Raw genomic sequence first — 25648 nt, 5'->3', positions numbered from 1 at the left:
AGTCCCTTCCTAGCACAGAAGCCACAACATTTTCAGTAACAAAAGATAAATATTTCAATTGTCCTTCCTTCAGACCCTTCATGGACTTTCTGTTAGCCTTTTACATCAACTTTGAATTCCTTGATATGGTTTGCAAAGTCCTTCAGGATTTGGTCTCTCCTTCCCTTCTCTACCTCTTTTATTGATTAATGATTCTTGAATCCTGTTTGTCCATACTGGGAGTGAAGTTGGAAATCAGGGATGCGTATATATCTAGAATTTTTGTGCAGGTTAAAATATACCGAAGACAGCTTTTCATTACTATCATTTCCCATGTACTGAAATATTCCTGGGGGTCAAGGAAAGGTAGGATGTACTCTTATTTTTTAAATAAATACTATGAGGAAATGACTATTATCATTCACTTATAAAATTATCATGTTGTAGGAGAATCATTGTTTACAATATTCAGAGAATAATTATATTTGGAACCTTTTATTTATTTAAAAAATAATGATTTTTAAAAGTTGAACAATAACTGTTTTACAATGCTGTGTTGGTTTCTGCCATACAAAAAAAATCAGTCATAAATAAGTATATGTGTCCCCTCCCTCTGAAACCTCTCTCCCAACCCCCAAACTTTTAAATAAACAGATTGCTGAGAGAAATGTATCAGATTTCATGACTGGTTAAAAAAATGTGATTGGGTCAGTGGCTAATTGAATTTTGATACAGAGAAGGAAGGAGATTATTTCAGTGAATGAATAACTTGGTAGCTACGGAGATTTTTGCCTGCCTGGAAAAGACAATTTATTCTCCCCCTGTTTTCTCCTTTCTTTCTGAAAGTGATCTTTTAGAAACCCAGCTGAGGGCCTTCAGAATTTAAATATCAGAAACTTTGTTAGTAAAAGAAAAATTTGATTTTCTGGAGGAAGAATGGAAATCAGGGTTTAGTTAAGCAGTAATTGATTACAGTAGCTATAAATACAGTCACTTATTTACATCTGAATGTTTTGAACTCCTTTAGATATTTCTCTTCCACAATATGTTTACCCTTTGTAATTAGTATAGAATTAATTCATAAAGAAAGATAACTTCATGATTTTTAAGTTTTATATAAACAGTAAAAGGCTGAGTCATCATCTTTTTAGGTTATCTGTAAAGTTGACCAGTTCACTAAAACCAGGGTATTAACTTGGAGCAATGAAACTTCACTGTGACCTTCTGGAATTACTGACTGCATTTTTTACATTTTTATCACGGCGCCTGGAAGAAGGACTAGGAAATAACAGCAAATGTTGGTTGAATGACAAAGTGAATTAATCTGCAATTCCAGTCTTATATTTATTTCTCAACCTGTTTTAGACAACGGATACCTGCTGCTGCTGCTGCTGCTGCTAAGTCACTTCAGTCGTGTCCGACTCTGTGTGACCCCATAGACGGAAGTCCACCAGGCTCCCCCATCCCTGGGATTCTCCAGGCAAGAACACTGGAGTGGGTTGCCATTTAGAATAAGCTTAATAACCTAGAACAGTAATTCTCCAAGTGTGTTCCCTGGTCAGCAGCAAGAACATCACCTGGGAACTTGCTAGAGATACACATTTGGGGACCCTGTAGCAAATGTACTCTGGGTGTGGAGTGACACCACCAATCTGTCTTTTAAGACCTCTGGGTGATTCTGTCCACTCCCTGATAGCTCAGTTGGTAAAGAATCCACCTACAGTACAGGAGACCTGTTAAATTCCTGGGTCGGAAAGATCTGCTGGAGAAGGGATAAACCACCCACTCCAGTATTCTTGGGCTTCCCTTGTGGCTCAGCTGCTAAAGAATCTGCCTGTAGTGAGGGAGACCTGGGTTTGGTCCCCGGGTTGGGAAGATCCCCTGCAGAAGGGAAAGGTTACCCACTCCAGTATTCTTGCCTAGAGAACTCCATGGACTGTATAGTCCATGGGGTCACAAAGAGTTGGACATGACTGAGCAACTTTCACTTCACTTCACTTCAAGTTTGAGAGCTACTAGCCTGAAACAACTTGATGCTTGCTGATGCAGGAGGCGCAAGAGACTCGAGTTTGATCTCTAGGTCAGAAAGATCCCTGGAGTAGGAAATGGCAACCCATTCCAATATTCTTTTTTTGGAAAGAAAGAATCCTATGGACAGAGGAGCCTGTTGGGCTACAGTCCATGGGGTTGCAAAGAGGTGGACACAGCTGAGTGCGAGCATAAAATAAAGCCTAAAACAACAGAGGAAGCCATATAGGATTGTCAGGACTGGAAACCAATTAACCTGGTCCAGCTACTCTTTTCCCAAAGGCTATGTGACCCTTTGCAAAGGGCAGTGGAAATCTTGCTGGCTGCATTGAATGTGCCTGTCCTGAATGTGAATTTTAGTTACGTGCACTTGTCTCTCCTACCAGGGAAATCTGAGCTGATGAAAATGATGCTCCCAACTGCTATTGTTTCATGGCTCTGTGTCACTGATTTTATTTCCGATATGTTTTCTCCTCCACATTGCCCATTTGACTAGCAGTGCCAGGCTAATTAAGGAATTAGTATGTGGCACCCATTCGAGGAGGTGTGTGATTCTCTTTCTGCATCCTAAGAACATTTTTGCAAACACTTTCTGGTTCATATTTTCTTTTTTTAATCAGGCAGAGACATTACAATTAAAATACCGTTAAAGTGATTCTGGCAAGTATTGCAATAAGCATGTTTTTTAATTAAAGGAAGAACAGGGGTATGCACAAGCAGCATCAGCTAAAGGGGAGAATTTCCTCCGATATCTGTTTTAATTGAAATGAAAAAAAGACTCTGGAAAAGCAGCAGCAGCCTGTGTGTGTGTGTGTGTGACTCCCAGGTTGCTAGGTTGAGGTGTTCTGTGCTTGATTAATTAGTAGCCAGCCAGAGAGTCCATTGCCTTTGCCCCCAATCCTTAAAGCCTGATTTATGCCTCACCTCCCCCATGAATATGTGAGAGCCCCGGCATCTATTTCCTGAGCTGCTAGTGGATAGGATTATGGAGCGTGCACTGAGCTCTTGGGGGCTCTCGTTTGCCAGCCAAATTGATTTTCCGCCTCTCTGGCCGGGGACAAGCCCACCTCGAAGGCTTCCAGGCTCTGCTCCAGTGGATCAGGCACAAGCCTAATCCGGATCTCACCAACAAAGGAAGCTGTGTGCATCCCCATCAGAATGCAGGCTCTGGGCTGTGGATGCCTTCCCTGAATGCTGGCCTTCTCTTCTTCCTCACCTTCTCCTGACACCTACCTGCATAGCAACAGAGTTCTGAAGGGCACAGTAGGGTTCAGCAGAGTACCCCAACTCTGCCCCATCACTCAGCCCACCCTCCTTATCCAGGGAGAGCAGGACCCACACATCCTGAATGCATGATCATCTCTAATTCTCCAGGGGAAGAGAATTCCATAGGCTCCCCCTATGGAATAACGGGAAAGGTAACACAATACAGGATGCTAAAATTTTTAAGGAATTAAAAATTTTGACAGAAAAAGCTGAATGGAGGCTCATCTGTGTGGATAAGCAAACTGGATAATTTACATTTGAAAATTTAGGTAGTTCAAGCTTTGAGTACATGAATAATCTAGTTTGGTGATACAGATTGATCTAATGAATTGGGGATTGTTAGATTTCTCCCTGCATCTTGCCTCCATACATCTCTGGGTTTCCTTCTGCTTATAATGGGAGTCATTCTCCCCAAGTTCATTCGTTACTTGGCACGTGTGTCCTAACCAAGTGTACTCTTTCTCTGCACCCTTTTTCCTCAGATCTCCTCAAAATGACACTAAGTTTGACATCGTCACCTGCCACCTTCCTAGTTCTTAAAGCTCTTCCAGGAACCCACGCAAACTTTTGCTTCCTCTGCAATTCACTTGTTTCACTGACTCACCTGAAAGAATCATTCTACTTCCTCTCTTCAGTCTAGTCTGTAAATACTAGTTGACAGTCTCCATGTCTGCCTAGGGAGACCTCATTCTCTTCTATAACTTCAACTCCTATTTATCTCACAAGTATTTAGTGACTACTTTCCAAGCTCCCCGTATGACAGGTACTGTTCTAGGTACAGGGGCTGCAGCTGCGAATTAAATATACCCAAATTCTCATTCTCTTGGAGTTTATATTCATAAGGAAAACAGTCATATTGTATTTTGTGTTAGATTTTCTGAGCTGCATGGAGAATGATGCAGCAGGGGAGTTTGTGATGGTTGGGGGTTTGCACACAGTGAGGGCAGAGGCTGTGATTCAGGGGAGCGAGGGTCGGAATGGCAGAAGACTGTGAGCTGGCGGGAAGAGAAGGAGGAGAGGGGGCTTGAGAGGGCCTGCCCTGCTGGGTTTGGTGGGCTTTGACTCTGTGTGTGGGGGGAGCTGTTGGAGAGTTTCCAGCAGAGAGGTTATGTGATGAAGTTTCCATTAAAAATCACATTGTTGTTTTGAGAGTAGACCCTAAGTTTGGGGCAGGGGCAGAGCAAAGAACTGAGTTATAAGGCTTTACGTTTACTTGGAGATGAGATGTGACTTAGATCCTAGTGATGGATGTGCAAGTGGTGAGAAGGGGCTGGATCACAGGGATGTTAGGAAGGAAGAATGCACAAGATTTCTTGGAGCCTCAGTTGTGGTGTATGAGTCAATGTTGCCTCTAGGACTTTCAAACTGAGCAATGAGAGGGATGGAGTTTTCATTTACGAAAATGGGGGAAGACAAGGAGCTCACTTTTTGGATGTTTTAAGTCAAGAAAACTTTGAGACATCCATATAGAGATACCAAGAAACAGATGGGTCTATGAATCTTGAACTGAGGGCAGAAGAGGGCCTTGGGAGTCATCTGGGAGTCATCAGCAATTAGTGTGTGATGGAGTTTGAAACCTTAAGACAAGGTGAGAAAAGAAAGGCCATGTTCATAGAATGATTGGAAAAGTGATCAAGGGACCGAGTCTTGTGACATTCCTAGTGTCAGTGGTTGGGACAATCAGAAGGAATCAAGCAGAGGAGCCTGGGAGGAGAGGCTGGAAGTGGGGAGGGATCCAGGAGAGCACAGAACTGGGTGGCCGGGGGATGGAGCAGCAAGGAAGGACTGAGCAAGCATGTCAGATGCCATGGGTGCTCAGTAAAGGTGAGCACTGAGCACTCAGCCTTGGATTCAGCAGTGTGATTGCCACTTGTGACCTCTATAGGACCAGTTTTGGTGGAATGGCCAAGCAAGGCCCAACTGGGGAGGGTACCACAGAGACTACAGGAAAAGAATTGGGATAGAAGATATAGCCAGTTCTTTTCCGGTGCCCTGTGGGATCCTAGTTTCCCACGTGTTAGTCATCCAGTCATGTCCGACTCTTTGTGACACCGTTGACAGTAGCCCACCAGGCTCCTCTGTCCATGGATTTCTCCAGGCAAGAATAGTGGAGTGGGTAGCCATTCCCTTCTCCAGGGGATCTTCCTGACCAAGGGATTGAACCCGAGTCTTCTGCATTGCAGGCAGATTCTTTACCATTTGAGCCACCAGGGAAGCTCCCTAGTTCCCCAAGCAGGGATTCAACAGGCACCTCCATCCTGTGAAATCTAAGAGTTTTAACCACTGGACTGCCAAGGAAGTCCCTTGATGAGTGTATTCTTGTTTGGTATAATATTTATACTCTAAGTGTTTTCTGTAATGGGGAAAATAGCTACAACTGTGTATTTGTTTTTCTTTAAAACACACTCATGCACACCAAATCATTTTGTGGTTATTACAGAGGATGGCTAATTGTGGGGTTAGCCCAAAGTAGGTTTTGATGTACTTTGCAAACATTCACTAGCTGCTTTACTTCCCTTTAAAAGAAATAAAAGAGACATTTAATGGAAGCAAATGATTACATGTAAAAAGTTGTGTTCATTTATTTATTTTGGAGGGGAAGTAACAATAATGATGGTTGATTGATTTTTATAAAATTACCCAAGGTCACTCGTGGTACGAACTCAGCTTTCATGAACCATCATAACAAGCAGTGTCAGGGTCAGAGCCAAAGGCTGATTTCAGCCCTGCTCTTTATTTCAGCTTTCAGAAATGGGGTCAAGCTCTATAAAGTGGAGAAATAAAGTCCTCCCACTTCCCTCCCTTATTCAAGTAACTCTTCTTTAAAGCAGCTCGGTATGTATTTGTCTTAAGCTAATAAAGTGTGCAATGAAACACTTGGGGCCTTGGCAAAGAGGTAAATTGAATATAAACTTCCTGTTCTTTTCACACCAAGAAGCTTTTACCTTGGTTATCACATACAATTATTTCAATCAAAATTAGCTGAATTCCACAACAAATGTGTGTTCAGTCGTGTCTGACTCTTAGTCCGCCACACTCCTCTGCCCATGGAATTTTCCGGGCAAGAATACTGGCATGGAATGCCATTTCCTACTCCAGGAGATCTACCTGACCCAGGGATCAGACCCAGTCTCTTGGGCCTCCTGCATTGGCAGACAGATTCTTTACCACTAATGCCACTTGGGAAGTCCCAAATTTCATAGCAAACTTTCTTCCATATTTACCTAGATTTCCTTATATATACTTGCCACTGATAAAGAAAGAAGGCTTTTCTGCAGGGAATCACATTAACTAATTACTCCGAGTTTGAGTGTACTCCGGGAGTTGGTGATGGACAGGGAGGCCTGGCGTGCTGTGATTCATGGGGTCGCGGAGAGTCGGACACGACTGAGCGACTGAACTGAACTGAACTGAACTGAAAGTACTCTTGCCAATGCAAATTATTTTTGGAGGGCTGAACTTTTCTCCTTCATTAGTGTTATTATTAGGTACCATCAGTAAATTACTACTTTTTCAAATTTCTACCAATTTTCCTCAGTATATTTAATATTTTGCTTGATAGTATAAGGGACAAATCCCCGATTTATAAATTTACCCACTAATCCTTGTAATCTGCCTCAAATCCTTTTCAGAATGAGGTGAGGTGTATCAGCATTAATAAAATTAAAATAAACCACATATAAACAAGCCATAGGCAGACCTACCTAAATAAGTAACATGTCTTTTTTCTTAAAAGTAACTATGGTAAATAATGAAATTAATGAAGTAATTAATGAAAAGTATTTTCTAATTAATGAAAAAACTACCTGGTAGGGTTTGCAAAGTGGATAGAACGTGAGTGTCTCTGTCAGGTGGTCCTGGGTTCTAGTGCTTGCTCTGCTTCTCCCAGCCCACTATCTGCTCTGAAATCCGGAGCGTGATGTTGACCTCCCAGGCTTGTTTGGAAAGGTTGTTTCAGACAACATCTCTAAAGATATTGGCATAGGATATGTGCTTAATACATGTCAGTTCCCTTGTTTTCCCCATCATCTCATTTGAATTCCTCACTGTGCAGGTAATCTCTTTCTCAAGTGAGTCCTATTCAAAGTTCCCTGCAGTGTATGTGGTGTCTGGAGAACGAGAGGTCCGTGTCTCCACCAGTGTCATGGGCACACTTGACTGCATTCTTTGTGGATGTAGATGTCAGGTGTTCTAGAGACAGAAGGAGCCTCAGTGGATGCATAACTCTGTTTCACATGTCACTGAAGAGTGAACAGACCATCCCTTGGCACCGAGTGGGACAGATTTGGAAAATGAGAAGCCCAAGATCCAGCAATTTTGTGAGACTTACTGAGGGTCATTCAGAGGCCAGTACCAGAGTGGGGACAGGTATCTGATTCAATACTCTGTCTCCATCATGGTTCATCTCAGTTCAAATTTCCTGACTATTGATAATGGTGTGACCCATCGTTGAACCCATTATTCAACCCACGTTCCACTAGTTGAAGATTTGGGACATTAACGACACATGGCTGTGAGTGAAAATGTTCTAGTGAATGCAAGAAGGTGGCTTGTACCACAGGTCGCCTTTCTTCCCTTTTGTTCACAGCAGGATTCACTTATTGTTGTTCGGTCATTCAGTTGTATCTGACTGTTTGTGACCCCATGGACTTCAGCATGCCGGGCTTCCCTGTCCTTCACTATCTCCTGGAGTTTGCTCAAACTCATGTCCATTGAGCCAGTGATGCCATTCAACCCATCTCATCCTATCATTCTCTTCTCCTCCTGCCTTCAATCTTTCCCAGCATCAGAGTCTTTTCCAATGAGTCCAATCTTTGCATCAGGTGGCCAAAGAACTGGAGTGTCAGCTTCAGCATCAGTCCTTCCAATGAATATTCAGAGTTGATTTCCTTTGGGATTGACTGGTTTGATCTCCTTGCTCGCCAAGGGACTCTCAAGAGTCTTCGCCAGCACCACAGTTCGAAAGCATCAATTCCTTGACATGGGACACATTACTGCATTTCTAATGATTATTCTTGTCACTGTAATGACAATTGAAGGGAAAATTAAAGTCAGACTTTAAAATCAGAATTGCCAGCAGGCTCTTTGGAAGACTGGTAAGGATTGTGGTGCTATTCAAGCATCAAACCTGTAGGTCACCAAAGGAGAGTTGCTTCTTGGGTCATTCACCTTAGAGTGTGATCAATTTGCCATTTTTGAAAAAGGGACATCAGGACAGCAGAGGCTGAAGTGTTGGAAAGAGGTGGCCTTTTGGAGGGGCTTGGCAGGTGAGGGTTTCAGAAACAGGGACTCTTCTTAGGCTTGTTAAGATCCAACCACTGGAATTACTAAGAATCAAATATTTCCAGTCTTCCCTTTCCTTTGGCTCCAGATTTCCTTGAGAAGGAAGGGAATGACAGAGTTGATGGTAGGATAAGGCACCATGATTGACAGTTCCACTCAGCTCTGTTCAATGGAGCAAAATAATTCCTTGTGGAAATTAGGGTCTATTATCCAAAGAAATAGAGTAGGAAATGACACTCTACCCCAGTATTCTTGCCTGGAAAATTCCATGGGCAGAGGTGTCTGGCGGACTACAGTCTGTGGGGCTGGAGAGAGTCAGACACAACTGAGAGACTGAGCATATCCAAAGAAAAGGATAATGGATGTTGGTCAGCTAAAGTGCAAAAAATTTCATAATGCCATTTCCTTTTGCCATGTCTTATAACTGTGGCATTATTTTCTTCTATTCCTATTTCCTGTTTACTGTTTCCCTGTTTTTTTAAACTTAATTTTCTAAGCTGCTATTACATGGTGAAAATGCTGATCTTCTCATTTCTTATTTAACCACTCCTAAATTTCTAGGCATTTAGGTTATTGTGACTAAAAACTATAAATAAAGCTGCTGTGAATTGTGATAGCTAACCTAAGCTGACTTAGTAATACTGTGCTTCTGCTCCTTGATGACAGATGACTCAACTATGCTTCTAGGAAAGAAGGTGAGATAAATCTAAATTTCAACAGAATCATATAAATGAAGAAGGTTTCATCAGACATCATAACTGTCAAAAGAAGGTGAGCCTCTTCCCAGAGACTGAGTGTCTTCTCTATGGCTTTTAGGAGGGAAGTTGATCTTCCTGGACCTGGGATCCATCGAACTCAGGACACACTCCATCCTTGTTTCTGATGGTGGAGAACTCCGGATTGGATCTGAGGACAAGCCCTTCCAAGGCAAAGCTCGGATCAAACTCTATGGGAGCTCCTCCTCTGCCCACTTCTTCCCATATGGAGTCAAGTTCCTGGCTGTGAGGAATGGAACTGTTTCCCTTCATGGTGAGTGAGGCAACTGGCCAGAGGAATTGAGGCAGAGCTTTGTCTAACCAAGGTACAGACAATGGGGAAAATGGCTAAACTACTTACATCTCTTTGGCTGTTAGTTGCTAAGGCAACAAAGTGAATTAAAGCACAGGCACTGTTTCCTTAAATAAGGAATATTTAATTTTTTTTTTTTTACTGTAGTATTTGCTTTACAATGTTGTGTTAGTGTCTGCTGTATAGAAAGTAAATCAGCTATATGTATGCATATATGCCCTCTTTTTAAAATTTCCTTCCTATTTAGGTCACTGCAGAGCACCGAGTAGAGTTCCCTGTACTATACAGTTGGTTCTCATTAGTTATCTATTTTATACACAGTATCAAGAGTGAATGTCAGTCCCAATCTCCCACTTCATCCATCCCCTTGCTATCCACATGTTTGTTCTCTGCATCTGTGCCTCTATTCCTGCTTTGCAAAGAAGTCCATCTATACCATCAAATAAGGAATATTAATTGCGATGCTACTCACTGCAGAATATACTATGGTTCTCAGTTATTCGCTTGCCTTTCGGCAAGAGGATGATACACCTCTTCTCTCTGTCAGGTGATTTTCAGTTCCTCCCTGTGGGTAGACCATATTTCCTTGTCCCAGTGAGAGTGGGCTTCACCTTGGACTTGCTTTGGTTAATGGAATGTGAGCAGAGATGATGTACTTCATGGTCAAATCGAAGTTTTAAGAACCAGTGTAATGCGTTGAACATTTTTCTGTTTTCTTTCTGCTCAAGAATGCACCATCTCCCATAGGGATAGGGGTGTCCCTTAAGCTTGGGCACAGCTGCATGTGACCTACTGCTCCCGTGTGTTTGAGTGAGAAATAAACTTTTGTCGTCATGAATGACTGAGTTTTGTGTTTGTAACTATGGCTTAACGTAGTGAAAACTGACCAGTAGGGTTACTTACTGTTACTTAGCCTACGCGGGTGGCTGTGTACACTGGTGGCATCACAGACCAAACAGACAAACTTGTTGTTGTTGCTGTTTTCCCCTCCTGGGAACAGGGTTCAGTTGGAGTTCTCCCTCGAACCCTGTTACAGGTGAGTTGGTGTTTATAGATTCCTGGGGAAAAAACAGATATTAGGTTATAGTGTGTTTCTGCTACAGTTTTGTTTGCCTTTTGCTGACCTCATTGCACTTTGCAAAATAGACATTTTTATTTTCCTTAAGATTCAGGAAATTACTTTGTGTGTCAGGATAACCCTTAGTATCAACTAGAAAATGTAAGTATAACATGATGTGCGTGGAGTGTCTTTCAGTGGATACTGATAAACATTTTATTACATAACACGAGCCAAAGGCAGATAAAAAATGCAGGCACCAGATAGTGGCCCGATTTAGATTTATGGAGAGAAAATGTGGTATCTTCTTCATTGGAATATCTGTGCTGACATAACAAAACAGGACCCTGCTACCTCTCATAGGGTAATTGTTCTAGACATGGCATGTGGTTATGCTTAGGAGTCAGTCTTTTTTGCGACATCAACGGTTTGTCCATTAAAAATTGTGGCCCTCAATTATTGTCTACTAAAAGCCCTCTTCTGCGTTTTTTCAACTTACTGTGAGTAGAAGTGGGATCTTATCATCAAGCATTTATTAAATGCTGACCAGGGACCAGCTAGAGAGATACACACTGGGAGTAAATTTTGTAAGGTTGAAAAGCCCACAACTATCTAGACAGAAATTCAAAACACCTATAATATTGATTCTTGTATTCTACTTCTAAGCAGTACCTTTTTCTTCCCATTTTCATCAGCAAGCACTTATATTGATCTTATAGCTTAGATCCATGAGGGGCTTCTGTTTACACAACAGTGATGATCTCCAATGGTTGTTCTAGTCTAACAGCCACTTAGACCACCAACCCAATGTACTGCTATTTACGCTTGAGAAAACACAGCTGCAGAACCACCAACCCAATATGCTGCTGTTTACCCTTGAGAAAAAGGCACAGATCAGTATTTCAACCAGCCTGATCCTGAAGGATCCTAAAGCTTCAGAAGTATCTGTTGGTTTGAGAGCCATTATCCTATGAGATGCAGATGGCATAACTCTTGCCTAAAGTGGAAATTCACCTGAAGAAGGATGAAATGCTCCCAGTTCTTTTACTCGAATTCTTCCATTCCAATGCCTTCTTTTTCACATTCTATTATGAAGGGTCAGAGAAAGACTTTACAAATATACCTTAATGTGCTTATATTGTAAATGTACTCTGTGCTTCTAACCTCTGTGTTTTAATAGATGTCAAGTAAAGAAAATCCCTAGGACCATTGTTTATTATTAATATATGGGGCAATTAAAGCAAAGTAGATGCTTCTAATGTGTTTTGAGAATCCTGAAATTTCAAAAGTGTTGCTACCTTATCCTGGTGATGTTACTGGATGCTGAAAGTGCAGACACCTCCTCTCCCCTGCTTCCCTTATTTCCATCTTCTCCTCTTGTTTTCCTCCTTCTCCTTTCCCAACCCTCTTCCCCTCCCTCCTTTTCCTCCTCCTCTTCTTTCCTGTATTCCCAGGGTTAGGGTGTCATCAACAGCTGTCTTACCCCTTTCCCCACAGTCCTACTGATACTGGCATGAATATGATCTCTCATGAAGCAAAGCTTGAACATGAACACAGGCAAAATCAAGCTGTTTTCCTGATTGAGTTGCTGCTGCTGCATCTCATTCATTTGAAAGAAATAGTGTGTAGAAAAGAGCTGAGCCACTGGGTGAGAAGGCTCCCCAGTCACAGCCTGTGGTCTGTCAGTCCTCTCCCTTCTCTCTCCCTCCCCACCTGAGCTCTCAAATACACTTCCCCTCTGGCAGCATGGTGCCATATCATGGTTAAAATCGTTATGTAATTTCACTGGCCTTTTGCCAGGGCCAGAGGTGGACCTGGTGACACTGGGGCTTTAGGGGAAAACTAATTATCTTTTGCTGTCAAGTATGCAGAAAAGTGAGCAACTTGATTCACCGCTTTGCCCCTAGCAGGTCCCTAAAGACCCGACTTCACTCAGCTTTCCAGGATGCTATAGGGAGGAGAGCCACCAACCTTCGTGCACGGAAGACGCTTCTCGGGAAGATTCTGAAAATTGAGGTTTCTAGACCTCTCTTCCAGAATCTGAGTCTGTGGGCTTGGCATGGGCCCAGGAATGTGCCTTTCAGGGGGACCATCAGGTGATTTGATTCAAGGAGCGCACTGACTGCACGTGGAGAAAGCCTGTTTTTAGTGGTTCATATAAGTTTGGGAATCAGAAATCAGTCCAGTCCTGCCGCTTATCAAGTATGACCTGGGGCAAATCAATCTCTATAAAACCAGGAAAACACAGTTCCTGCCTTGTAGACTTACTGCTTGTGAACTGCTCCAAAGTATCCAGCACGTGGTAACACTCCAGCACTGTTAGTTACGGCTGTTCTGATGATATTTCCCCCCAAAAGCAGCAAGTCCCCTGTACCAGTCATCTCATGTGCATGTATGTGTGTGTGTTCGCATGTGTGTGCGTGCTCAGTCTCTCAGACATGTCTGACTCTTTGGGACTCCAAGGACTGTGGCCTACCAGTCTCCTCTATCAATGGGATTTCACTCAGGCAAGAATACTAAAGTGGGTTGCTATTACCCACTCCAAGGAATCTTCCTGACCCAGGGATAGAACTGCATCTCTTGTGTCTCTGCACTGGCGGACGAATTCTCTACCACTGCACTACCTGGGAAGCCCCAGTGATCTCATAGTTTCTTTCAAGGATAAGAGGGGAGTTCTACTTGGAATGGAACCAGCTCTGCTTGGAGATTTTTCTCCTTATTCATTATATTTTCTTTTTAAAATATTTTACTTATTTATTTGGCTGCATCTGGTCTCAGTTGTGGCACACAGAATCTTTGTTGCATCATGTGAGATTGTTGTAGCACATGGACTCTTTGGTTGTGACTCAGAAGTTGCAGTGCATGGGCTTAGTTGCTCCATGGCATGTGGAATCTTAGTTCCCTGACCAGGGATCAAACCCTCGTCCCCTGAATTGCAAGGCAGACTCAACCACTGGACCAACAGAGAAGTCCCTCTTTATTCATTTTCTTGTCTACCTTTCATCACAACAAGAGAGAATTTTTAACTTTGGAGGTCATGAAGGAACAACACTTCCAGGCACCTTTGGTCTGTTTCCAAAACTCAGTGAACACAGTTTGATTTTAATCTCTTGTGGTGCAGCTGCTTCCTAGCAGTGGATAAACACCATTGCTGGGCATGATTACAATGAAGGCTTCTTGGAAACCATTTGCATGGGTTCCAGTCTAAGCAAAAGCAGAGCACTGCCCTGACAATGAGGCTTTTTCAGGTGTTTTATTCCCAACATCCAGTAGGAAGAGGCCTGACTGATGGATACAAATTTCACTCCTAGAGGATCACACCAATGGGTCTATGTTAGAGTGGCAGGCTTTCCCACCTTCCCTATTCCATCTCATTCTTCATGGCTGCCCCTTGTAACCCTTCTGCTCTAGTTGATTTTTATCAGAGATTAGCCCTGGAGAAGACTCTTGAGAGTCCTTTGGACTTCAAGGAGATCCAACCAGTCCATTCTAAAGGAGATCAATCCTGGGTGTTCATTGGAAGGACTGATGCTAAAGCTGAAGCTCCAATACTTTGGCCACCTCATGTGACAAATTGACTCACTGGAAAAAAGTCTGATGCTAGGAGGGATTGGGGATGGGAGGAGACAGGGACGACAGAGAATGAGATGGCTGGCTGGCATCACCGACTCGATGGACATGAGTTTGAGTGAATTCCGGGAGTTGGTGATGGACAGGGAGGCCTGGCGTGCTGTGATTCATGGGGTCGCAGAGTCGGACACGACTGAGCGACTGAACTGAACTGAACTGAAAGTTGCTAAGCAGACTTTGTTGTTCAGCTGTCACCAAGAGAGATGGAGCTGAAAGCATGTTTTTTATGTTTTGCTTTTAATGTAGGAAAATTCTCTTACACTCCTATACTCAGCTGCCCTGCCCCTACCCCTTACACACACATATACACACACATGCACACACAGCGCAGTGTGTCTTTCTTTTTCTCTGGGTTTAGGAGTGGATGGGACAGCCTGGATTCTGAATCTCTGGTGATCAGATGACTCAGTAAATTGCATTGGCTGTAAGCTTTGCTATGTTAATATGGCTAAAGGCTTGCAGATTCTTCCAGAGTGTCAGTCTGGGGTTTTGGGGGGCTATTGTCAATGAGGAAATTTCACTCTCACCTTTTGCTCCCTCCCTCTGTCTGCCAATCCAGGTTCACCACCCCAGACCAAGTGCCAATCACATGTCACTTTTCAAGGGGGTTGCTGTCAGTCTGGGCAACTTGAATTTTTGACAATGTAATTATGGCCCTTGCTTCCACAGTGGGAGGTTGAACAGGATGGTGGGGCTTTTTATTGATTGTTCAAAAGGGAAATTTATCAATGTCTCTCACTTCATTTCCAGTTCCTCCCTGAGAAATTTGGCTGACAGTTTCTCAGCAGAAAAAGCCGTCTTATGGCCTTGAATGGACTTCTGTCTTTGTCCTTTTCAAGAAATTACAAGATCAGGCATTAAATATAAATGGAAGTTTGTGGGGGAAGTAAGAATGTGGGAACATGGTTGAAGGAAACAGTGTAGCGTTATGAACAGGAGACTGTGATAGGAATAAATAGGAAAAAGGGGTCTAAACAAGCAGGTTTAAATTCAGTTTACTTCCCTTCTCAAAACACCAAACATCTGTATGTAAACTCCATGCTTTTTATGGCTGCTGTCTCTGGGCATGCTTACTGTGTTGCTAAAGTGTATCAGGCTGTCTGGAAGCATGATGTTCTGTACATGGAGCTGACAAATGTGTCCAGGGCAGTGGTTTTCCTACTAGACTCCACAAAATCTGAACATTTCTTGAGGAAACTTCAGAGGTTCTGCAAAGAATGAATTATTTGGGGATCAAGCTATAAAGGTTTAAATTGCTCAAGCAATTGCCTCATTGTTTTTACTTCTAGCTTAAATTTATGTTAAAATAGTATTTCACTGGAATAAAGAGTTCTATTGTGAAAATAGTGATAAAAATGACTCAAGTAGCTCCTCTTCTTTTTCTTTTTTTAATAAAAATATTATTGATTTACTATGTTGTGTTAATTTCTGCTGTACAGTGATTCAATTATATATATGTATACTCTTTTTATATTCTTTTCCAATATGGTTTATCGTAGGGTATTGAATATACTTCTGTGTGCTATGCAGGTTTCCCCAGTGGCTCAGAAAGAATTCATCTGCAATGCAGGAGACATGGGAGAAGTGGGTTTGATCCCTGGGTTGGGCAGATCCCCTGGAGAGGGAAATGGCAATCCACTCTAGTATTCTTGCTGGGAAAATCCCATGGACAGAGGAGCCCGGTGTGCTACAGTCCATGAGGTCACAAAGAGTCGGACACGACTGAAGCGACAGCATGCATGCGGGCAATTCTATACAGTAAGAGCTTGCTGTCTGTCCATTCTATATATAATAGCTTACATCCCTCCTTATTGTGGGTGGGAATGTAAGTTGGTGCAACAACTATGGAAAACAGTATGAAAATGCCTCAGAAAACAAAACATAGAATTACCGTATGATCCATCTGTCTTCTGTATTCTCTTGGGGCTGGGGCGGGTAGAAGAAGTGAGGCAGGTGCTGAGGAAGATAAATCAAGGAGGCTAACTAGCTTTTAACCTAAATCGAATCCCTTATGATTATACAGTGGAAGTGAGAAATAGATTTAAGGGACTAGATCTGATAGACTGAGTGCCTGATGAACTCTGGACGGAGGTTCGTGACATTGTACAGGAGACAGGGACCAAGACCATCCCCATGGAAAAGAAATGCAAAAGAGCGAAATGGCTGTCTGAGGAGGCCTTACAAATAGCTGTGCAAAGAAAAAAAGCGAAAAGCAAAGGAGAAAAGGAAAGATATAAGCATCTGAATGCAGAGTTCCAAAGAATAGCAAGGAGAGATAAGAAAGCCTTCCTCAGAGATCAATGCAAAGAAATAGAGGAAAACAACAGAACAGGTAAAACAAGAGATCTCTTCAAGAAAATTAGAGATATCAAGGGAACATTTCATGCAAAGATGGGCTTGATAAGGGACAGAAATGGTATGGACCTAACAGAAGCAGAAGATATTAAGAAGAGGTGGCAAGAATACACAGAAAAACTGTACAAAAAAGATCTTCACGACCAAGATAATCACAATGGCGTGATCACTCACCTGGAGCCAGATATTTTGGAATGTGAAGTCAAGTGGGCCTTAGAGAGCATCACTACGAACAAAGCTAGTGGAGGTGATGGAATTCCAATTGAGCTATTTCAAATCCTGAAAGATGATGCTGTGAAAGTGCTGCACTCAATATGCCAGCAAATTTGGAAAACTCAGCAGTGGCCATAAGACTGGAAAAGGTCAGTTTTCATTCCAATCCCAAAGAAAGGCAATGCCAAAGAATGCTCAAACTACTGCACAATTGCACTCATCTCACACACTAGTAAAGTCATGCTCAAAATTCTCCAAACCAGGCTTCAGCAGTACATGAACCGTGAACTTCCAGATGTTCAAGCAGATTTTAGAAAAGGCAGAGGCACCAGAGATCAAATTGCCAACATCCTCTGGATGATCGAGAAAACAAGAGAGTTCCAGAAAAACATCTGTTTCTGCTTCATTGACTATGCCAAAGCCTTTGACTGTGTGGATCACAATAAACAGTGGAACATTCTGAAAGAGATGGGAATCCCAGACCACCTGACCTGCCTCTTGAGAAACCTGTATGCAGGTCAGGAAGCAACAGTTAGAACTGGCCATGGAACAACAGACTGGTTCCAAATAGGAAAAGGAGTACGTCAAGGTTGTATATTGTCACCCTGCTTATTTAACTTATATGCAGAGTCCATCATGAGGAACGCTGGGCTGGAAGAAGCACAGGTTGGGATCAAGATTGCCGGGAGAAATATCAATAACCTCAGATATGCAGATGACTCCAACCTTATGGCAGAAAGTGAAGAGGAACTAAAAAGCCTCCTGATGAAAGTGAAAGAGGAGAGTGAAAAGGTTGGGTTGAAGTTCAACATTCAGAAAACAAAGATCATGGCATCTGGTCCCATCACTTCATGGGAAATAGATGGAAAAATAGTGGAAACAGTGTCAGACTTTATTTTTTGGGGCTCCAAAATCACTGCAGATGCTGATTGCAGCCATGAAATTAAAAGACGCTTGCTCCTTGGAAGGAAAGTTATGACCAACCTAGATAGCATATTAAAAAGCAGAGATATTACTTTGCCAACCAAGGTCTGTCTAGTCAAGGCTATGGTTTTTCCCGTGGTCATGTATGGATGTGAGAGTTGGACTGTGAAGAAGGCTGATCGCCGAAGAATTGATGCTTTTGAACTGTGGTGCTGGAGAAGACTCTTGAGAGTCCCTTGGACTGCAAGGAGATCCAACCAGTCCATTCTAAAGGAGATCAATCCTGGGTGTTCATTGGAAGGCCTGATGCTAAAGCTGAAACTGCAATACTTTGGCCACCTCATGCGATGAGTTGACTCACTGGAAAAGAGTCTGATGCTGGGAGGGATTGGGGGCAGGAGGAGAAGGGGACGACAGAGAATGAGATGGCTGGATAGTATCACCGACTTGATGGACATGTGTTTGAGTGAACTCTGGGTGTTGGTGATGGACAGGGAGGCCTGGCGTGCTGTGATTCATAGGGTCGCAGAGTCGGACACGACTGAGCGACTGAACTGAACTGTGCAGTTATATCCTCTCTGGATAATACTGGTTGATTGTTGATTCTCTCTCTCTCTTATCATTGGAGTCCTACAGAATACCTTCCCACTGTTTTCCAGTGTGGAAGCTCCAACTGAGTTTTCAGTCCCCTTAGCTCCTACCAGAAATTTGGCTCAAATTAAGCTACCTTTCCCAGAATCTACTTGATCCAGAGGAAACTTACAAATCTTTCCATACCACAGATGTCCCTCTCACAACCCTTTGCTCTAAGTCTCCTCTCCCCTGTTTAGATAAGCATGGACAGCCCACACATACACTGCTGTATATGTAGACATCCAATCTGGGAAACAAGAAGCCAGTCTTCTTTTCTCACAGACATCTCAAAGACTGATATCTTTGAATCCCCTTTTCTTTGATGAAGTAGAGAGAAATAGCCTCAGACCTCTGTGGGAAGGCGAGGAAAAGGCTGCTCACGGGGCTGATGACTCACCCCCATGACTGAGAATTTCTTTGAATTTCCTCTCTTTGTTGATCATGTAGCTTGAGATGGGATCCATCCAGGAATGGCTCCAATGGCAGAATTAGATTAGCCTCCTTTAATAAGCTCCGAGGAAAAGTCTGCACCCTGTCTGTTCATGTTGTTGTTCAGTTGCTCAATCGTGTCTGACTCTTTGTGACCCCATAGACTGAAGCATGCCAGGCTTCCCTGTCCTTCACCATCTCCTGGAGTTTGCTCAAACTCATGTCCATTCATTCAGTGATGCTATTCAACGATTTCATCCTCTGTTGCCCCTTTCTCCACCTGCCCTCAATCTTTCCCTGCATCATGGTTTTCAAGTGAGTCGGCTCTTTGCATTAGGTGGCCAAAGATTGGAGCTTCAGCTTCAGCATCAGTCCTTCCAGTGAATATTCAGGGCTGATTTCCTTTAGGATTGACTGGTTTGATCTCCATGCTGTCCAAGGGAACTCTCCACAGTCTTCTACAGCACCACAGTTCAAAAGCATCAATTCTTTGGCGCTCAGCCTTCTTTATGGTCCAACTCTCACATTTGTACATGACTACTGGAAAAGCCATAGCTTTGGCTAGATGGACCTTTGTTGACCAATGATGTCTCATATAGCTTGAGGTGGGATCTATCCAGTGATGGCTCCAATGGTAGAATTAGATTCAGTTCAGTTCAGTTCAGTCGCTCAGTCGTGTCCGACTCTCCACAACCCCATGAATCACAGCACGCCAGGCCTCCCTGTCTATCACCAACTCCCGGAGTTCACTCAAACTCATGTCTATCTAGTCGGTGATGCCATCTAGCCATCTCATTCTCTGTCGTCCCCTTCTCCTCCAGCCCCCAGTCCCTCCCAGCATCAGAGTCTTTTCCAGTGAGTCAACTCGTTGCATGAGGTGGCCAAAGTATTGGAGTTTCAATACTTTAGCATCAGGCCTTCCAATGAACACCCAGGATTGATCTCCTTTAGAATGGACTGGTTGGATCTCCTTGCAGTACAAGGGACTCTCAAGATTAGCCTCCTTTAATAAGCTTCAAGGAAATTCCCTGTCTGTTCATGGCTCATGTACAAATATAGATGTTTATCATCTTTTGTCCCTAACTTGAGTCCTCTTGGTTGGGTTCAGGGAGCAGAAGCCTCTGCTTGGCAGTTTGCTACATACATGAAAGGGTGTTCCAAAGGGATGTTGGGTTAAAAGGGAGAGAACCTGTTATGTGTGTGTGTTTGTTTTGTTTGATTTAGGGTGGGTGGAGAAAGTAAGCTCAAAGTGAGAAGAAGAATAGAGGAAGAAGGATGAGAAACATAAAAAACCTGCTTTCTGTAATCTTAAATTTACACACATCTTCAATCCAACACTGGGGTTCTAATCAGCTAGTCGTGGCAGATGGGTAGCTATTCAGTCAAGTTAATGTTGGTCAGTGTGGTTCTGGACTTAGAACCCTCAGCATGCAGGATGGCCAGTGACTGATGACTGCTTCTCTATTCAGAGCACATGAGAATTGGTCCTTAACTATATGGCTCTCAAAATATGGCCAACACCATTAACAAAAGTAAGACAAATATTCTCTGTTGCCTTGTAAGCCTCCAAAAAAGTCAAAATACAACTATTCTATATGTGCATATCTGGTAAAATCTCAATTTATTCTTAGCTGAGATAACTTAGAATTTGTAATTGCTTGATATGGGCAAGAGTGACCTTGGGACGATGGATAAGAAAGGGTTTCTTCCAGTAAGAGTATAAAGCACACTTTAAGGAACTTTAAAAACATTAAAGTGAACATGCTGTTTTTAAGGTCTTAGGATTTTGGGTGTTTACTTTGAATGTATCCTGCTAATTAGAAATGAGTTCTAGCTATTCGATAATCCACGTACAGCAGGAACCCCACTTAGAAACACATTATAAGCTACTTTAAGTTTCTATATATACCTGAAAGTGTTGACATTTGTCAGGTCTTTTTTGGTTGCAAGTGACAGAAAACCCAATTCGAACCCCCCAAATCAGGGCATTTATTGCCTCATATAACTGAAAAAACTGAGGCACAGCTGAGTCCAGGTGCTTCAGTGAAGTCATTAGGACTTTGTTTCTCTGCAACTCTAGGCTCTGCTTTCTCTTGAGTTGCCTTCATTTTCCAATCTGCCTCCTGAAGGCAGAAATAGGTTCCTGTGGCTCCAGATGAAAAAATGGCTCTTTTCAAGTGACTATTATACCCCTGAGTAAATTACAACGTTCCCCTCATCAAAATTTCACATCCCTCCCTCTGAGTTTTCCCTTTAGCTTTTAACACTCTCTAGCCATCTATGGGGTCGCACAGAGTCGGACACGACTAAAGCGACATAGCAGCAGCAGCAGCAGCAGCATATCATATACAGTTTGTATGTCATATATTGTACTTATTCTAGTGTTTTCCCTAGTAGAATGTATACATCCTGAGGGCAAGGATTTTCATGGTTTTTTTTTTCTCATTGACATTCTCATTCCCTCCAATAGTGCCTGGACTCATAGTAGGCTTTCTACAAGTGTATGTTGTGTGAGTAACTGAAATGAAAAGCTAAACAGAAGCTTCAGGATTACCTTTGACTGTGTTTGAGTCATAAACCCATCACTAAAGCTACTGCTATGACCAGAGAAGTGGTGGTCTTATTGGTTAGGATGGAACAAGAGATGGGACCAACATTCCAGACCCCCTAAGACTACACAATCTGCAACCAAGAGAGGATGGTTTTTTAAGATTAGAGGTGTGTTATCTAACCAGAATAGGAGAATGGGCAGATAAAAGTAATAATTTTTATCTTTTTAAAAGTCTACTTTTAAAATATTTGACAATCTTATATTTTTACTTCTTTCGCTAATTTGAAATTAAAATTAATAAATGTTAACTGGATATTTCAAACCTGTTTAGTTTGGCTGGGAAAAAGTTCCAGTCAGTTAATTCACTAAGTAAAACCAAATTTACTAGTGACAGAAAATTTGGAATTAAAATTTTCTGATAACTGTGTTTCATTTCATCTAGACAGTGTTATTGAAAGAATGAGGTTGAGTCTAAGAAAATTTTTACTTAGGGGATCCAAGACTGCATGATCTTGATCTAGACTGGCCACTCTTTTGTATAAATATGTACATACTGGGTAATGGCCATCTATCAATACCCAGTATTAGGATTTGGCCCAAGCACGGAACCTCTGGTGAGCAATGGTGTGACTAATTCTTGACTAAGCTGTGAAGAGGATGGACAACTGACCTTTGAAAAAAGTCAACTCTTCAGTGTTTCAGTTTCCATACACAAGTTGAAGATGATTCTAAAGCATTTCTCATGATGCTATTAGGTGATTAAATGAAACAAAACATGTACAGCACTTAACTTAGCACAGGAAAGGCATTGAGTGATACCTGCATATCTACTCAGTAAATATTAAATATTGTTGTTATTATTTATTATCATGTGCATATTATTTTGATTTGATGAAGCTGCCTTGTTATTCTGAAAGGGATGGGATGATGTTTGTTGCTTTCCAGTGATCTGTCAACTGGGAACATTCTTGATACCCCTCTTGTCCAACCTTCTCCATATTATGTCCACCAGGTTCTAACTTTAATTCTTGAAACACTCACAAGTCCATTTGCTTTTTGCCACTTCCATGACTACTACCTTACTTTATGATGCCATCAACTTGGGCCTAGACTGTTGTTTAAGCTTTCTAGTTTATCTTTTAGTTGCTATTTTTACCCCTCTCCAATTTATTGTTTACCCTGGAGCCAGAGTGAGCTGTTCATATTATGCCACTGCTCAAAACTCTTCAGTGGCTTTCCATTGTCCCTAAGATAAAGTCCAAAATTTCTGACATGTTTATAGCACCCTCTCTGATGTAGGTTCCTGCCTATATTTCCTGCTGTGTTTTCCAACCCTCTCTCATTCTCTTCCCCCACTGCTTTTCAGTCTTAGTAACCTTCTTTCTTAATGATTTTTTAAGACTAAAAAAGATCTTAATGACCCAGATAACCATGGTGGTGTGATGACTCACCTAGAGCCAGATATCCTGGAGTCCGAAGTCAAGTGGGCCTTCATCACTATAAACAAAGCTAGTTGGAGGTGATAGAATTCCAGCTGAGCTTTTTCAAATCCTAAAATATGATGCTGTGAAAGTGCTGCACTCAATATGCCAGCAATTTGGAAAACTCAGCAGTGGCCACAGGAATGGGAAAGGTCCGTTTTCATTCCAATCCCTAAAAAAGGAAATGCCAATGAATGTTCAAACTACTGCACAATTGCACTCATCTCACATGCTAGCAAAATAATGCTCAAAATTCTCCAAGCGAGAATATGTATACTCAGTTCAATAGTATATGATCTGAGAACTTCCAGATGTTCAAGCTGGATTTAGAAAAGGCAGAGGAACCAGAGATCAAATTGCCAACATCCGTTGGATCATCAAAAAAGAAAGAGAGTCTCAGAAAAACTTCTGCTTCTGTCTCAGAAAAACTTCTGCACAGCCTTTGACTGTGTAGATCACAACAAACTGGGAAATTCTGAAAGAGATGAGAATACCAGACCATCTTACCTGTCTCCTGAGAAATCTGTATGCAGGTCAAGAAGCAACAGTTAGAAACAGACATGGAACTACAGACTGGTTTCAGATTGGGAAAGGAGTACGTTTTAACTTATATGCAGAGTGCATCATGTGAAATGCTGGGCTGAATGAAGCACAAGCTGGAATCAAGATTGCCAGGAGAAATATCAATAATCCAGGTAGGCAGATGACACCACTTTTATAGCAAAAAGTGAAGTGGAACTAAAGAGCCTATCGATGAAAGTGAAAGAGAAGAGTAAAAAAGCTGGCTTAAAACTTAACATTCAAAAACTAAGATCACAGCATCCGGTCCCATCAGTTAGTTCAGTTCAGTCACTCAGTCATGTCCAACTCTTTGCAACCCCATGGACTGCAGCACGCCAGGCCTCCCTGTCCATCACCAACTCCTGGAGTCTACTCAAACTCATGTCCATTGAGTCGGGGATGCTATCGAACCATCTCATCCTCTGTCGTCCTTGTCTCTGTCGTCTGGTCCCATCACTTCATGGCAAGTAGATTGGAAAATAATGGAAACAGTGACAGACTTCATTTTCTTGGGCTCCAAAATCACTGCAGAAGGTGACTGCAGCCATGAAATTAACAGATACTTGCTTTTTGAAAGAAAAGCTATGACAAACCTAGGAATCATATTAAAAAGCAGAGACGTTACTTTGCCAACAAAGGTCTGTCTAGTCAAAGTTATGGTTTTACCAGTAGTCATGTATGGATGGTGCTGGAGAAGACTCTTGAGAGTCCCTTGGACTGCACGGAGATCCAACCAGTCCATTCTAAAGGAGATCAATCCTGGGTGTTCATTGGAAGGACTGATGCTAAAGCTGAAACTCCAATACTTTGGCCACCTCATGCGACGAGTTGACTCACTGGAAAAGAGTTTGATGCTGGGAGGGATTGGGGGTGGGAGGAGACGAGGACGACAGAGAATGAGATGGCTGGATGGCATCACCGACTCGATGGACATGAGTTTGAGTGAACTCCGGGAGTTGGTGATGAACAGGGAGGCCTGGCCTGCTGTGATTCATGGGGTCGCAAAGAGTCGGACACGACTGAGCGACTGAACTGAACTGATGTATGGATGTGAGAGTTGGACCATAAAGAAAGCTGAGAGCCAAAGAATTGATGCTTTTGAACTGTGGTGTTGGAGAAGACTCTTGAGAGTCCCTTGGACTGCAAGGAGATCCAACCAGTCCATCCTAAAGGAAATCAGTCCTGAATATTCATTGGAAGGACTGATGCTGAAGCTGAAATTCCAAAATTTTGGCCACCTGATGCGAAGAACTGACTCATTTGAAAAGACCCTGATTCTGGGAAAGATTGAAGGTGGGAGGAGAAGGGGACGATAGAGGTTGAGATGTTTGGATGGCTTCACTGACTCGATGGACATAAGTTTGAGCAAGCTCCGGGAGTTGGATGATGGCCAGGGAAGCCAGGTGTGCTACAGTCCATGGGGTCACAAAGAGTTGGACATGACTGTGTGACTGAACTGATCTGAACCTTCTTTCAGGGGCTTCCCTGGTGGCTCAGTGGTAAAGAATCTGCCTACAATGCAGGAGACCCAGGTTCTATACCAGAGTTGGGAAGATCCTCTGGAGGAGGGCATGACAACCACTCTAGTACTCTTGCCTGGAGAATCCCATGGACAGAGGAGCCTGGCAGGCTGCAGTCCATAGTGTTGCACAGAGTCAAACATGACTGAAGTCACTAAGCAGCAGCAGCAGCAACCTTCTTTCAGGATTCCCTGTTGGCTCAGTGGTAAATAATCCATCTGCAATGCAGGAGACTCAGGAGACATGGGTTCAATCCCTTGGTTGGGAAGATCCCCTGGAGGTGGAAATGGCAAACCCACTCCAGTATTCTTGCTGGAGATATCACGTGGACAGAGTGGCCTGGTGGGCTACAGTCTGTGGGGTCCCAAGGAGTTGGATATGACTGAAGCACAACTTTCCTTTAGCTTATTAAATGGTTAATGTATTCTAGATTTTACATTTTTTATGTTTTTGAGTAGTAAAAGAAATCCAGCTTTGTTAAGTAAATGGAATGCTCCATAGGCAGGAACATGTGATTTTTCCTTCAAAGAGAATTCTTCCACATATATCATCAAAGCAGTATTATTAATAGTATTGCTTTCAGCCCGGTCCTGAAGAAAGAGTATCATTAAATTGGGCATTATATTCAGTATTTGTTAAAAATTGGATTTTTACTGAGATTCTGGCACTT

General features: G+C 42.5%; 1 protein-coding gene across 3 annotated transcripts in view; it reads left to right on the top strand.

The window, feature by feature from the left end:
- The window catches only part of PKHD1 (PKHD1 ciliary IPT domain containing fibrocystin/polyductin), a 448361-nt gene that overhangs the window by 140129 nt on the left and 282584 nt on the right, over positions 1-25648 (top strand). For all 3 annotated transcript variants that reach the window (XM_088831516.1, XM_055406831.2, XM_088831515.1), the window contains exon 36: positions 9373-9585. In XM_088831516.1, the coding sequence (XP_088687642.1) occupies positions 9373-9585 (213 nt within the window). The remainder of the gene's footprint in view (positions 1-9372; positions 9586-25648) is intronic.

This window comes from Moschus berezovskii, chromosome 23, assembly GCF_049115385.1.
Source record: "Moschus berezovskii isolate FMDL1 chromosome 23, NW_MosBer_1.0, whole genome shotgun sequence".
Lineage (NCBI taxonomy): Eukaryota > Metazoa > Chordata > Mammalia > Artiodactyla > Moschidae > Moschus > Moschus berezovskii.
The sequence above is the reverse complement of the archived record's forward strand: the minus strand, read 5'-3'. Positions and strand labels throughout refer to the sequence as shown.